The 15,606-nt window shown below is 47.8% G+C and overlaps 2 protein-coding genes across 3 annotated transcripts in view; one reads left to right on the forward strand and one right to left on the reverse strand.

The window, feature by feature from the left end:
- SYN2 (synapsin II) overlaps window positions 1-15,606 on the reverse strand; it is a 149,056-nt gene that overhangs the window by 28,375 nt on the left and 105,075 nt on the right. For both annotated transcript variants that reach the window (XM_019732629.3, XM_074312976.2), the window contains exons 5-7: window positions 11,615-11,704; window positions 1,448-1,510; window positions 899-1,041 (exon numbers count right to left, since the gene is read on the reverse strand). In XM_019732629.3, coding sequence (XP_019588188.2) covers window positions 899-1,041; window positions 1,448-1,510; window positions 11,615-11,704 — 296 coding nt within the window. The remainder of the gene's footprint in view (window positions 1-898; window positions 1,042-1,447; window positions 1,511-11,614; window positions 11,705-15,606) is intronic.
- On the forward strand, window positions 3,784-14,167 carry TIMP4 (TIMP metallopeptidase inhibitor 4). Its single transcript, XM_019732660.3, has 5 exons — window positions 3,784-4,031; window positions 5,199-5,296; window positions 5,729-5,843; window positions 8,390-8,514; window positions 9,161-14,167. Exons 1-5 carry the CDS (start codon window positions 3,893-3,895, stop codon window positions 9,353-9,355), a joined length of 672 nt encoding a protein of 223 aa, XP_019588219.1. The 5' UTR covers window positions 3,784-3,892; the 3' UTR covers window positions 9,356-14,167.

Raw genomic sequence — 15,606 nt, forward strand, 5'->3', positions numbered from 1 at the left:
CTAGCAAATGGACACAATTAGGTGGAGAAGTCATCTACTCTCATAACCACTAGGCTTTTAATGCTCTGTAGTGTTTTAGGGGCTATATATTTACATCAGGAGTTTCTTAATTTTTTTCTGTGTTCCGGCAGCCTTGTGAAGCATACAGGTTCCTTTCAATGTATAAAATATGTAAGATGTGCAAATGCATAAAGAATACAGGATAACAAAGGAACTCAATTATTTAAATTATCAAAGTAGAGTTATCAAAACATTAAACAAATCGGTGATTAGTAAAAAATGTTTCTTTATAAATAACAAATATGTTTTTAGGGATAAATGTAGTGTCAGGTCTAATAACTACCATGATTCTTAAGTAGTGATAACAGTACCATGTTTCTCCCAAAATAAGACCAGGTCTTATATTAATTTTTGCTCCAAAAGATGCATTAGGGCTTATGTTCAGAGGATGTCATCCTGAAAAATCATGCTAGAGTTTATTTTCCGGTTAGGTCTTATTTTCGGGGAAACATGGTAATTGGTAATTAGAGATATCTGTCACAACTATACAAAAATACAAAAAATCTCTGTGATCACCTTTAGTGACAAAGTCACATGTGCTGCTGCAACTACCATAGTCTAGTTTTTGTTCATAACTGGGGAGAATGCCAAATTTCATTTAACGGCTAGTGAAAATAAAGATTAATTTTATTTCTCATCTTAGTTCATGGATCCCCTCCTCTGACTTGAAAAGAACCCAGGCTAACAGGCCCTGTCTTGACTGGCACCCTCTCTCTGTTTTCTGCCTTGTGGGCCAGATGGGGTTAAACTGAGAGTTGGCTGCTATCTGGAGGCTCAGATTCTCCACTGGGCTGAGGAGAAAGTGAAGAAGACCTGCTGGGACCCCACCCCCACTCACATGTAAGCCTTGTAGTTGTTGCCTATCTTCTGGACCCGGATGTCATACTTGGCGTCAATGAAAGGCTCTGCTGTGGCATAGGTCTGGGTGAGAGCTACCACGCTCGCAATATCCTGGAAGTCATAGTGGTTTTCCACTTTGACCTAATGTTGGAGGAAGGCAGAGAGAGAGAAAAGGAGACATACACAAACATACACTGAGAGTCACAAGAGCCCTGACCCTCCAAACCCATCAAGGTGTTTCCCATCCAAATGCAAACCTGGGTACCACATCTCCTTAGGAGGCCCCTTCTTTCTAGCTTCCCTTCCCAGGGCTCAGGGCCCACACCTGCTGCAAAGGGCTGACAGGACCAAGCAGGTGGCCTGCAATACACTCTGCTTGCTGTAAAAGGCCTGTTTGGGTGACGTTTATGGCTTCAGAGAGACCAAATCATCTTGTCCTTGGAAAAAATTCCTCAGTAACAGAGCTGGATGAATAGACCATAACTGGGCTCTCTGGAAAGTGCCTCTCTTGGCCTCCATCCCGAAGCACATCAGGCTCCAGCCTTACCTTGCCCATGCCCGAGTGAGCATGGCCAATCTTCACCACCACAGGGAACGTGGGCAGTGTCAACTGAAAGCAGAGGAGAAAGGAATGAATTAGTCAGAGCGGGCCTGTCTCTCTGTGGAATCTTACAAATATTTTTCTTGGCAACCCCCTTGAGGGGTCCTTTAAAGACAGAGTCCAACCTATTTGCTTTACAAACTGAAAAACTGAGGCCTGTAGAGTGACAGTGACTTGCCTAAGGTCACAGCATACTAGTGGCAGAGCCATAAGAATCCTGCTCTCCTAGTTGGTACTCTATATCTTTAAAACCCGTTGTGTCAGCCTTCTCTGTATTAGACAAACCCTGGACAGGATTGGCCCTTAGCCAAAGAGAATTCGGAAAAAAAAATGCATCTTTGAAAGGGTGAATTTTACTGTATGTAAATTGTAGCTTAGTAACCCATAATTACAAAAGGAATATATATTTGGAATCTTAATGTCCCTTTTATCGTGTACCTCTTAGTACCCTACCCTCCCCCTTCAAACTCCCAGCTTTCTTATACTAAACCTGTCTTTTCTCCCCCTTTCACAGCGTCTTCATTGCTCATTAACACCGCAAACTGACCACCAAACACGGCTTAGCATGCTAAGGCCGATTTCTGCCCAGCTTGGAGTTTGGAAGCGAGCTGACATAAAAATTCAACGTATTAATCATTTGAAAGACCTTTAGGAGAGTAAACTTTACTTTGATGAAAAGCTGTATTTTAACAGAGGAACAATAAAAACTTAAAAGAACAACTACCCTCCAAAATCAGGAATTCAAGCTGTTAAAAAAAAAATGGTGGTGAAAGAAGTAATATGGCAGAGTGTGAGGAGCAGTAGACTGGACAGCAGGAGACTTGCATTCTCGTCCTCTCTGCCACTGGCTTTCTGCCAGTCACTTTACCTTACGGAGCCTCACTCTTCACATCTGCCGAATGAAGAGACTGGACTGGATGCTGTTGAAGGTCCGTCCAATAATACACAGACTCTATGCTGGTCTGAGTGTGGTGTGAAGAACCCACCTGGGCACCTAATCTCATCTTCCTCAGTCAGACTCAGCTCTCTTTCAATGTCCTGCTTTTCAAACATCAATACCACATCAAAATGAAAAGGTATCTTTTAAAGGAAATAATGTTGACTGATGAAAAGTCAGATTCCCATGGAAATCCTAAGTGTGAGCAGATACTGGGAGTACCTGACCTGAGGATTTCAGTATTCCTGGCGGAGGCCAACAGAGGCTGAGGCAAAGAGCTTCAAAGGGCCTTGGAAATCATGTAGTTCAGCTCTATTTTATGGAGAAGAAAGGGAGGCCCAGAGTGGCAAAGGTCGCAAAGCTACCTAGTGACAGAATCAGAACGCAGCTGTCTACCCTCCAGCCCAGCACTGCATGGCCCGACCTACTACAATCGCCCTGTGGGTCTCTGCATTTGGAGCCCTGGAGCACTGTGCTCTGGCAAACAGCAGACGAGGCTGCTTTCTGGAGGGGCCTGGCTTCTTTGTTTTCTAAGCTGCCCCACCTTACATAACAAGACTTAGTCTCTCCAGTGAGCAGCAACAGGAGAGGAATCAGTGTAGCTAGGGTCTGAAGAGGGCTTTGAGGTAGGTCCCAGGTTTGCCCTAGGTGATGGGATATTCTGCTTTGAGCTCCCACCAAGAGCACTGTCCTCAGCCATCTGCAGTCTGAGGCTCTGGGTACGGGAATGGGTTTCTAAAGCACTGGCTGCTTTCTCTGACATCTCTCCCCACCCCCCAGCTGACAGAGCCAAGACACACACACACACACACACACACACACACACACACACCAAGTTTCTCTGTTCTATTCCATTACTGTTTACTGTTGCTTTGGAGCCTCCTAAATAGGGCATTGAAAACACTTCCTGCAACTGAAAGAAGCCCTGAGTAGCTTGTCTCATTCCCAGTGTGCAGCTCACCAAGGGGTCCGTCCTCTGTCACTGTCTCTTTTGCCTGTTGTAATTCCGTCTGCCTCTTTCTGACTCTGCCTGTCTCACTCTTTCTGTTTGTGCCTCTCCTCACTCTTGTCCCTTCTGCCTGAATCACAGTTCCTCCTTTTTTCTGCCTCAGACATTTGTCTTTGCAGCACTTTCTTTTTGCCATGACACCATCCCCTCTCCCAGCGCCTTCCCTCCACTCTGGAAGGCTTAATTGCTCAGGCAGGGATATGGAGGCTGGGGCCTCTCTGCTGGCTTCCTCCTGCATCTTATTGAGCCTGCCAGTCAGGAGGGCCAAGGGTCCCGCAGCCGTGGGTGGCCTCCAGCCAAAGGAGGGCGGAGCCCATGGGGCGGGATTCGCCCTAGGTCCACCTCATAAAGCCTAGGGCGAGGGGCGTGAGACGTTCTGAAGGAGCCCCGGAGGGGCCATTTAATCCGACAGACCCCACAGGCTTAGTCGGGGCTCTGCCGTGTCATGCCCCGGAGCCCCCGCACCGTGCCAAGCTGGGCGCTGTTGCTGCGGCTGCTGGCACTTCTGCGGCCACCGGGGCTGGGCGAGGCGTGCAGCTGCGCCCCCGCGCACCCGCAGCAGCACTTCTGCCACTCCGCGCTGGGTGAGTCCGGATGCCCAGGAGGTCCACAGCAGGGGGTGGTTGAGTGGGGTTGGTGTGGGGCTGAGCTGTAGACCGTTAGTCTGCAGGGAAAAGGAGGAGCTCAAATCCTGCACCAGTTGCCTCCTGTTGGGGCTGATGGGTCGGGCAAGGTCGGCACCATAGCAACCTTGCAAGCACAGAGCCTGGCTGACTTGCAAGTAAATAAAGACTGTGTAATGGGCCACCATAGAGACCACCCTCACCCTGCCTACTGCAATTATGGAGTGCCACTGAACAAGTCAGGAACTATCCAGTGATTATTCTGAACTCCTGGATGCGGGTGGGGGAAGCCAGAGGCCAGGGGGCTGGGCTTTCATTATCCACTTTTCCCTGTGTGCTCTGTGTCCAAGACTGTAAATGAGACAGACCCGGTGTGCCCACCCCAAAACACAGCTTTCACTCTTTCTCATCCCTCTGCCTGGAATGCCTTCCCCCGCCCTTAAACTCCTGGCAAACTCCTATTCACCCTTCCAGGTCTTCCTCAGGTTCTCCTCTGCCATGAAGGCTTCCTGACTCTGGTGCTACCACAGCATCTCTAACATCTACTATGCTGGGCTGTTGTTCTTTGTAAGTGTGTTCTCCACTAAGCAAAGAGTTCTGCAGGATGGGGGACCCTGTCTTAGTCATGTGTATGGGCCTAGGACCTAGTGTTAGGCCAGGAACAGAGGAAGAACTTCATAAACAGTTTTTGATTAATGCCCAAATGGCAAGAGATAACTACGTCCATGCAGGGTCCCATCATGTATAAATTCAATAAACATCACTTATACTAGCACTGGGCAGTTTCTCTTTCAGGCTGCGTCAGTAGATGCCTGCACACTGCACACTGACTGCCCTCCAGGGGCTCCTCTTTCCTCCTTTATCCTGCCATCCACCTCTATCCCCTGGTGCCCTGGGCTATGGAGAACTAGACTCTCAAAACTCGCAGGTAAAGTGTAAGATTGTAGGACCTTACAGGCCTGACTGCAAAGGAGTACTTTCCAAATCCCCAGTCTCTTACATCCTCCTCCTCACAAGCCAAGACCTAAACCCAGAACTCCCCTACAAAATTCTCCAGGGGTCATCCAGATCCTAGATGGATTGCTCCCACAGGTTGCTGAAGGTTCCTTCTTTTCGCTTCCTATGCAGCCATCCGGGCCAAAATCTCCAGTGAGAAGGTAGTTCCTGCCAGTGCAGACCCTACTGATACTCAAAAAATGATCCGGTATGAAATCAAACAGATAAAGGTACATGGGGGCAGGACAGGGCTTTGATCCCCTGGGCTGCTGGGAGGAGTCTGGATCTGTGTTCTGGCAGGGGTGGGGCTGGGAGGTCCTGCAACCCTGCTCAACATCCTGGCTGTAGATGCGGAAGTGGGAGCAGGGCTCGCAGAATCTGAGTGACAGTGCAGTGTCATTCACTGAGTGACAGGCCCTCAGTGGCCCTCTAGTCCTACAGCTGCCTGCACATGGGGATGCTAGAGGTACCTCCCCTCTCACGGGAATAAACCAAGGCGCAGGTTTTTTAAAAGAAAAATGATCCCGTTGGGCCATCTGTGAGGACCAAATCCTGAACTAGACTTTTGCTTAATTTTTTTCGACTGAGATGAGAAGTTCTTCCTGTTAAGATACAAAGTTGACTTACTGACCCAATACTGCTTTTTTGTGATTGCCTTTCAGATGTTTAAAGGGTTTGAGAAAGTCAAGGACGTTCAATATATCTATACACCGTTTGATTCCTCCCTCTGTGGTGTGAAACTAGAAGCAAACAGCCAGAAGCAGTATCTCTTGACTGGTAAGTTAAAGAGCAGCAAGTGGCCCCAGCAGTCTCTGTCCTATGGAAGGCCGCCAAGCAGGAGCCAGGGTTATCTTTGGGCAGCAAGCTGAGCCAGGTGACATTTTCCTGAGGATAAAACAGCTGTGTTGCTAAGAGGCAGCCTCTGAGGGGCCTTGGCAACCTCCCTTTCAGTGCAAAAGTCCTCATTACAGTGGTCCTGTCCACTGCTTCACTATTGTAAGGACAGGTTGCTCTCTCAGCCTAGGGCAGCTGGTTCCATTTTCAAATAGTTTTAATTGGCCTGAGATTTTTGGTACCTTGAGCCAAAATATGTCCCTCTGAAACTGCCCCTTGAGCATTCAGCTCTGCCCTCTGTCCTATGATGATCCCTCAGAGGCTTGAAGAAAACAGACACAGTGCTCTCTAGCTCCAGGTCTGCTGGCCATGGTTCTCAGCCCCCTTCCTGTCCTGCAACGGGACCCAGCCTGTCCCGGTGCCTTTCCTAGCACAGGACCTTGAACTGGACACAACACTACAGGAGAGGTCTTAGTTTCACAGAGTACAGGAGGACTGTGTGTGTACAGTCCCCATGCCCAACACACACACGTTATAGATACTGTAGCCTATGACGGCCTTAGCTTTAGACAGCCACATCGGGTCACACTCCTGACTCACAGTGAGCCTGTGTGGCTAACTCACGCCTCCTATTTTGGGGGCACAATAAAGCACAAGTCCTAACATGGTGCTGTCTCTATTAACTTGGGCCCAGGCAGGTCTCCTCTATACTGAGTTGGGTGGGACAGAACCGTTAAAGAACCGCACAAGACTGTGACTCCATAAGTGAAGGAATGCAATACTGTATTATTTTGTAGTTCAGGAGAGGAGTTATTTGTGTGGTTGTAAACAATTAGGGAAGCTTCATTGTGAAAGTGGGGTCTAAATTAATCCTAAAGGATGAAAAATACTTAGGTGAGGAAAAGAAAAACCCAGCAGGTGCGGAGAACAGGAAGAAGAATTCCACTATCTGCCCATCCAGTCAGCAGCGAATGACCACCTACTTGCTGACAGGCCCTGGATGGGAGAGTGGAGACTCGGTAACAAGTCATAATCCTCAAAAAGCTCTCAGTCCAGACTTGGCTCTTGAGAAGTCATAGGCATTGGAGGCCACATTGGTAGGGCCTCCCCAGCTCTAAGGATGTGGAATTGTGCTGATCTGGGAGCCTCTGGATGGGAGAGGGAGAGGCAGAGGCAGAGCATGCCACTGAGCCTGCCACGTCCCAGGACAAGCAGATGAGGCCACCTCCTTCCTAAACACCTACCCTCTGCGTGCCTAGCTCTCTACGAGGCACTGTGTGCCTCAAGGAGGCAGGAGGCACGCTCTCTGCCCTTGAGAAGGTCAAGTCTAACCAAGGGTGAGGATAAAGACAGAACACGGGTCTACTAAAAAGTCAGCAGTGGTGCCCATGCTCTTCAGGAGCAGGCACAAGCTCTTCTGTCTAACGTTGAAGCCCTCTGTGACCATAATACTGCTGACCTCTCTAGCTTTGTCTCCTGCCACTTATCACTGACAGTTCCCAACCCCTCATTTTCCCCAGAGTTACAGAAGGCGTTAGGCTGGGTTGCACCCCTCCACCTTGGCGCAGGATAGTCCCCAAATCCAGAAGTCCTTCCCCCAACTTGTCTGGCAGGTAAACTGCTACCCGTCCCTCAAGGCCCAACACAAGCATCACCTTCTCTGAGACACTTTCCTTGCCCCCGCCCCTTCCAGAGAGAAAATTCTGCTTTCCTTTGTTCTTATACTGCATCTTGTTTATAATCACACAACAGTGTAATTTTTGCCTACTTATCTGTCTGACCTACTAGTTTAAGCTCCTTGAGGGCAAAGGTCCTGTCTTATTTATTTTTGTATTCCTGATACCAGGTTGAGTAGTTGCTCAACAAGTAAGTGACTGAGCAACTAAAGTCCTAAGAGGTATGGGCTTGCACGGTCAGGGATGGCTTTGAGGGTAGGTGGTACTGAAAAGAGTCTTTGGAAGATAGGAAAGAGTTTGATAAGTAAAGAATGGGAACTTTCCCACAGGGAAGGGGAAAGACTTACCAAGATAAGAATCAATGGGGCAGGAGACTGACCTGTGTAGGTACTGGGAAGGGCTCGAAAGGGGAAGGGACCTATTATTTATTGAGCAAAATCTGTGCTGGGATTACCAATATTCTATCATTTAATTCTGGCAATAACTGTATTATTCTCACCTTCCAGGTCACACAGCTAGTAAATAATAGAAAAGAAGGGGGTTCCACCAAGAGTCTGACATTAAAGCCCATGTTCTTCTCTCTGCACCATGCTAAAGGGAAAGGCCTTCATCCCACAACTCTCCTTTGTACAAACATGATCTTTGATATAAAAACTATAGAGGTTTTTCTGGTCCCTTCACTGAGCCCCATGTCACCACTGCGACCAAAAAGCCACTGAAGAGGCTGCAATTCTGAGCTCTTCAAGGCGCCAGGCTCCTGGAGCTTCCTGAGCAGATCCCTCATGCCAGTCTCTCCTCCCTCTCCCCTTCAAGGTCAGGTCCTTAATGACGGCAAAGTCTTCATCCATTTGTGCAACTACATTGAGCCCTGGGAGGACCTGTCCTTTTTGCAGAGAGAAAGCCTGAATCACCACTACCATCTGAACTGTGGCTGCCAAGTAAGAGAATGTCCATTTCCAAGGTCTTTTGCGGGTGGGGAAGGGAAGGGTCTTGAGGCTTGCAGCTTCACCACTCGTGCATTCCTTCCTTCATGCGTGTGTTTATTCACTTACTGTAGTACACTGATCCGCCATGGGTTAAGCACTGTATGAAGTTGGAGATGGGCAAGCAAGATGGTCCATAGTCCCTGATCTCAAAGTACATCTATTTTGGTGGGGAAGGCGGCCATCACATAAGGCAGACTGAGATAATATAGCTACTGTTTAAAGAGAGTCTACTCTTTTCTAGGCCCTGTAATGGTCAATTTATTTAAAATGTTTTAATGTAGTCTTTATAACAAATGTATGAAGAATTAAGATTTTGATTTTAAGGTGAAGAAATGAATGCTCTAGGAAGTAAAAGTTGTTCAGGATCCGTGGCAGAATAAGGACCCTCAGGTTTGTCTGATTCCAGAGACGCCATTAGAGAGGCAATACTGTGTGTGGGGAGCACCAGCAAAGGAGAACTCGGGGAATTGTGGACACTAGGAGAGGTTTCCTAAGGCAGGGGTCTTGCGCTAGGCTCTAAGGCTGTGTAGGAGTCTGAAAGGCAAGAATGGACAAAAGACGCCCTACTCACATTGATGTCGTGTGACTGTCACTGTAGATCGCCACCTGCTATACACTACCGTGTACCATCTCGGCCCCCAACGAGTGCCTCTGGACAGACTGGCTGTTGGAACGGAAGCTCTATGGGTACCAAGCCCAGCATTACGTCTGCATGAAGCATGTTGATGGCACCTGCAGCTGGTACCAGGGACGCCTGCCCCTCAAGGAGTTTGTTGATATCATCCAGCCCTAGTGGGGACCAGTAACCACCGCATTCCTTCAGGAGTTCTGAAGACCAAGACCGTTCTCCCTCCCTGCAGAGCTCTGGTTATCACCATCTGCCTCGTCGTTGCCAGCCAATGGGAAATGCCCAGCGGATGGTTTGGCTAGCATTAGAGCCGGGATGGGGCGTATTATAGCTTGTGTCCAAACCCCAGCCCAGAACCTGTCAAAGGCTAGGGAAAGTAGCATGACTTTTCTATCCCGCCCTCGGACCTTCTCCCCTGCCTCCAAACCCTCTTACTCTAGTCAGTACCTGCTACTTAAAGTTTTGATTCTGGCTTAGTTTGTTTTCCAAAGCCAGAACTACTTCCTTTCTCCACAGGAAAATGTGTTTTCTCTTGCCTTAGCTGATCTGAGAGGGGAGAAACGGTGAATGTTACACACACGAGATGGCGCAGGCTTCTGATGCACTATACAAGGAGGGGGGTTGACAGTAGCAAACGGCTGGCTTGGAGGCATGACGAGAACAGCAGACTGTGGTTGTGTAGCCTCTACTCCAATCTCAACTCATCCTAATTCTCTCAGATGCTTCCATCTGTCTGGGGGAGTGACTTGCAGGGTCATGGAGTCTCTCAGTGTGAGACCCACAGTGACCTAACGTCCCTCCATATGCTGTAATCCCCTTTACGTCATTCTGGGCAGAGAGTCTGGCCCAGTCAGCACACCTCTTTGGGCAAGAACAGACTTAGGTATGGTTTTGCCAGGTTAACTATGCTTACCGCCCTCGACTGACATCATAGGCTTCTCTTCGGTGTCTTTCAGAAAGTCCTTCTCTACTGGATTACTAATGACTTCATTCCTACGTCAGAACTTTTTTTAAGCCAAAAAGCCTTTCTCTTGTAGAGTTGAAATGCCCTGTTAGTTTTTGACACCACAGAGCTATCTTACAAGGTCATCTCTTGTGGGCAAATTTCAAGATAGAGGACAGGAGAGAAGTAACACAGGGCCCTTGGTGGGAGGGGGGGAAGGATGGTACATGGAGAACGTACTGGGCAATTTTTTCAATGTTTTTTTTTTTTTTTTTTTTTAGTGTCAGCCCTGCTAGATATTAAAACAGGAAATCTCCAGCTTTACTCCTCGTCCTCCCTTCAGCTCAGTCCCCTCACCACTGTGCTGGACTCTGTGAGAACTCCAAGCACAGACCCCTTGGGGTTCCTCAACTTCTGCAAAGCTTCCTGGCTTGCTCTGAAAGGAAAAGCCCTGATGTTGGTCGCAAGGATTTATTAAGGACAAAGGCTTAAAGTTCCAGAGCCTCTTCCTGGGGGAGCTCTGACAAAGATGAAGGAGAGAGTTCTTTTCAAGGTCCAAGGTTGTTGTTACTCATTTTCTGTGTGTTGTTTGCTGATAAGCAGGGCCATGCACAATATGCCAGAAGAAGGCTTCTGATTCACAAAAGTGGTGCACATGGAGATCCTTTTTGGAGAACAGAGTGGGAGGGGAACAAACAATATCTGTCCTAGAGTACACTTGGCTTGCTCTGGCAGAGAGTCTCCATTGGTGAGGTAAGCAGGATCACCACCTGACCATGAAGGCCTAGGGCAGAGGATGTGGGGCCAGAGAGGAAGAAGGGGGTTGAGTTTGAGGTCTCCATGGAGGAAAACATTAGCAACAGCCTCTGTACCAACCAACCATGCCATCTCTGCTCCTTCTGAGGTCCTTGGAAGACCTCAGAGAAAGCAGAGTGTTAACCCAGTGTTACTGCAATCTTGACAAAACCAAGGGAATGGAAGGGCCTAGTAATAACCGGAACAACACCTTACATCTGAGGAGCACTTCACACTTTTCCAGAAGACTATTACTTAAAGAATCTCACTTAAATTTTGTAAGTACCAAATTAGGTATCCTGGTCAGAAATGATTTTGCCCATTTGACTTTCCAATTGGGAAAGTGACCCACAGTGAGGGAATGTAACTAGTCCAATGACATGTGGCAGGGTCAGGGCTAGGACCCACAGCAGTGGGATCTTCTGATTGTTGATCCACAGGTTTATGGCTTTCTCAGCTAAACTGTCTTGTTTCTGCTCTGCCCTATTCTGTCTCCAGATTTCGGAGGCAAGGAGCTCTGTCAGCTAAAATCCAGCCACTCTTGCTCCACAAAGCAGGTCCACAGTTTAACCCCAACAGAATCTCTGGGGTTGAGAGGCTGAGGTCCTCTTCAGAGCCCCATAGTCACATGTGACTAAGCTCAGCGTGGAAATAGCAGAGACTAAAGTCCCCCCTCAGTCACCTACCATCTCTTTGTGGTTGGGGTAGTATGTCTGCTCAATGAGTGGGAACTTTTCGCCTCCCAGTGTCTTGTAGATGGCCACCAGCTGGGCAAACTGCAAAAGAGAAGCAAATGTTTCAGCTTATCTAGACAACTTATGGAACAGGCAGACAAACAACAATTTATCAAACAACTACTTACTGAACATTTGTTCTGTTGAAGGCTTTGTGCAAAGCACTATGAGGATATAAGAAAGGTGTACAATTCCTGTTCTCAAGGAACATGTTCTTTAGTTGGGGAAAGGAGAGAGTGAGCTAACATTCATTCAGTACCTGCTCAATTTTAATGATATTTCACTCAATACTCATATTAAACTAAAGAACTAGGTACTTTATTATCTTCATTTCACATGAGACTCAGAGTTGCAAAGAGGTGAAGCTGGGATTGAAATTTGGGTCTCTAATCTGAATACCGGCATCACTATAGAGATGACAAGTGATGAAGCTGGATAGGTAACATGGGGCCAAGTCTTGGGAGTTCAAATGCCAGGCAAAGGAATGGTAGCCTTTTCCTACAGGTAGTATGGAGTCATCAGCATTTGAGCAATGGGTCATGAATGAAACTGTTCTTCAGGAAGATTTTGGGGGTCATATATATAGGACAGATAGACCCAGTCTTTCTAGGACTTGCTATTCATCTAAGAACTGAACTCAGCTGGACCCTTCTCCTATGAGAAACTAGAACAGCTTCTGAGGAAGATGTGAAGTACACATACTTATAATGTCGGGATTGAAAGGCCTTTGGCAAACATCTACCACCCCCTGTCTCAGCTCCCCCATTTTATAAGTGAAAAAAATGAGGCCCAAAGAGGTCACTTGCCCAAGGTCACATAGTAGTTGAGCCAGATTCATAGCCAGGCCTCTTGATTCCTAATCCTTAACTCTTCCTATTCCTCTAAGTAGCTGCCTTTCAGACTCTGTGGAGACCAAGCTCTTCCCACAGGAAACACACAGGACGTTCCTGCTAATCCATTCACACAAACCTCCACACACGTGGCCCCAGTGCAGTGGCAGCAGGAGTAATGCAGCATCTTCCCTCTAGCTCTACTGGGTATTTCAGTCTAAACCACTGATACTTGGAACTCCTAGAAGGAAAGTTGCCAGATCAAACTGCCTGCTATTTATCAGAAAGGAAAGCTAGAATATTTTTCAAAAGCTCAGGTCCTGTTCTCTATAAGGGATGTTGGCACATGAGCCAGTCGGGGAGACCGGGGTGGAGTAGTAAAAGCTCAGAACTGGGTTGTTAGAAAACTGGAATCTTCTGATGCTTGTTCTGCCTCTAACTTGCTAGGTGTCCTTTGGCAAATGATTTCTCTTCTCCAGGTCTGATTTTCTTCATATTTAAAATGAGAGGATTGAATTAGATCAGCCCTTAGACGTTTTTACCACAAAGAACATATATATTTTTTTAACTTTTATTTATTTGTGTTTTTCCAGGACCCATCAGCTCCAAGTCAAGTAGTTCTTTCAATCTAGTTGTGGAGGGTGCAGCTCACAGTGGCCCATGTGGGGATCGAACCGGCAACCTTGTTGTTGAGAGCAATGTGCTCTAACCAACTGAGCCAACCGGCCGCCCTATATTTTATTATATTTCCTCCCAAACTCCATTATCAAACTACAGTTTAAGTGATCATCTGTTGTGGTCCTTCTGTGGACAAAGACAGGATTTTATTATTATTTTTGAAAGGCTGGAAAATGTTGGAATTTCTGGATCACTTCCCTTAGTGACATGGTAGGTGACCCTAGGTGCTCTAATGCCTCCACCAGGACTGAAAGTATGATTCACGGACTCCCAAGGCCCCAGTATTTTATAACTGAAAGAGACTTTAGAGAGCTCTGGACCAAACATCTCATTTTACAAATGAGGAGACTAAAGCTAGAGAAGCCAAGGAAAGGCTGGGCTCCTGGGTCCTGGGGGGCTGCACTGAGGCAGCACCCAGGCCTCTTTTTGCCCCGTGTATTCATCCATTATACCCTGCTGTCCTTGCCAGTCTATGGTTCTTCAACGTGCTTTGACTATCGAAACCAATTCCTCAGACCCTTCCTGCCTTCTCTGATTCTCTCCACCACCTCATCTGACCTTTAAGTCCTACCTGCCCAGCTCAGCCTGGCTGGACTCCTGATCTGCTTCTGGATACCTGCCTGAGCTCCCAGGCTCCCCAGCATCCCCAGCCAGCTCCGCCCACAACCTCTGTCCTGCTGCGGCCCACACCCTGGCATGGCACCAAGGTATGTGGGTCTCTATCTTCCCAGCATGTGGGAGAGTTACACAGACACCACACTGGTGCCAGGAAGGCCCACGGCACACTCCCAGAGTCCTGGGGCAGCCAAGACTGAAATGGTAGCCAGTTCCCAGGCACTAGTTGGGTCCCTGGGGTCTCACCCTACTCTCCTCCACCCTATCTCCAGCTGTCCCTGGCTACTCAAGGTACTGGGCTTGGCATCTAACTCCTGCCTCCTTGGCAACTTACATTAAGTCACAAGTACACAGTCACCAATTAAACAAATGTAATTATCTTGTAAGGGTTATTTCCTCTATGCATAGACAAGAGAATGGATTTGGGAGCTGGGGGTGGTATTGGCAATGAATAGGAAGATAATGTTCATTATAACCACTTATCCAATGAACCAGGAAATATTTCTTGGAAGAAATGGGATTTCAAGATCACTCTGAATTTAATAAGTTATCCTTATCCCTCCTAGAAACAAACGTTTAATTCAACCCTAGTGCATCTGTGTCTAAAAAACTCAGAAAGAGTGACAGGGTTTATGTGCAGCAATATGAGATGACGACATTCTTGCTTACTCTGGAATGCTACTTTCAATGATAGGGCCACTTCTCTTTCCAAAATCCCAGTGTGCCTGCCCTGACCAATTTATGACATAGGAGATGTGCTCAAAGACACAGTGATGCCAGGTAGAGCCTTTTCCAACCAACTGCGGCCTTTCTTCACATCGAGAGCACCCACAATAAAGGAATTGAGAAAATACGAACCAAAGTCATCTCGGAAGAACCCTTCTCTCACAGTCACCAAATTTGTCCAGTCCCATTAATACACAGAGAACAATATATAAAATGCCATTAGTGTGACAGCTACTTAGTAAAAATGAAGGGAGAACTTGGTACCTGGCCAGGGAGCCCTGCTGCTGTCACATGATGCCAAAGGCAATGGGCTGGGATGGTGAATGGGTGAGAATGTGAACCCTCACCAGGTCCCAGGTCCCAGGAGGCCCAGCCCCAGGCAGGGGCTCCGATCCTCCTCCCCGCCCTGGCCTCTGGCACAGTTTCGAAACATAAAGCAGGGAACTAGTTTCTATAAGAAACCCCAACTACTAGGGGACTGTAACAAGCAGGCTGGCAAATTGGTGGCAGACAAAGAAACCGTGACACAGAGAGGTTTAGTCAAAAGGCTGATGAGTGAAATCACCCAGGACAACCTGACAATCGCAGAATCACCCTGTGTGGCTATGAGGGAACCAAAATCTAACAGCTACTGAGGGGGCCAGGGGAAGGACTAGGACATATGCGCAGTAGGGAAGGGCACGTGACCGAGGAGAAAGGGAAGGTCCCCAGAAAAAAAGCTGGTGAAGGCCTCATATGTGTCTTTCTGCGACTAGCGACACACTCAAATCACATGACTCTGTTAGCCTGTTTCTGCAGGCGAGGAGGCCAGACGCCTGAGGGCACACAGAGAGAAAGGCTGAACAAGTGGAGGTTGGGACCCAACCCTCTCTCCTCAACCACAGCCATTCCCAGATCTTCTGACTCCTCTTTCACTGGTCTTTCTCTTACACTGTCAGGTCTCCCTGGCTTCCAAGGGAACAGGAAAACTGAGTTCAGGTGTGAAAAAAGAGATCAAGAGCAGAGGCAATAGAGCTGTTTAGTTAACAAAAAGCCCTTCCAGCTCCCTGAGTGGTGGAGAGGCTTGGCGTCCAGCAACTGCAACTTCAAAATCAG

Source organism: Rhinolophus sinicus, chromosome 5, assembly GCF_057876585.1.
Source record: "Rhinolophus sinicus isolate RSI-liver-muscle chromosome 5, RSI-T2T, whole genome shotgun sequence".
Taxonomy (NCBI): Eukaryota; Metazoa; Chordata; class Mammalia; order Chiroptera; family Rhinolophidae; genus Rhinolophus; species Rhinolophus sinicus.

Bases quoted from the DNA above. Each gene is read 5' to 3' on its own strand.
- TIMP4 (XM_019732660.3), top strand. From the start codon at position 3,893: ATGCCCCGGAGCCCCCGCACCGTGCCAAGCTGGGCGCTGTTGCTGCGG. The intron at 5,297-5,728 runs GTACATGGGGGC...ATTGCCTTTCAG, and splicing joins ATGAAATCAAACAGATAAAG to ATGTTTAAAGGGTTTGAGAA. The intron at 8,515-9,160 runs GTAAGAGAATGT...CTGTCACTGTAG, and splicing joins ATCTGAACTGTGGCTGCCAA to ATCGCCACCTGCTATACACT.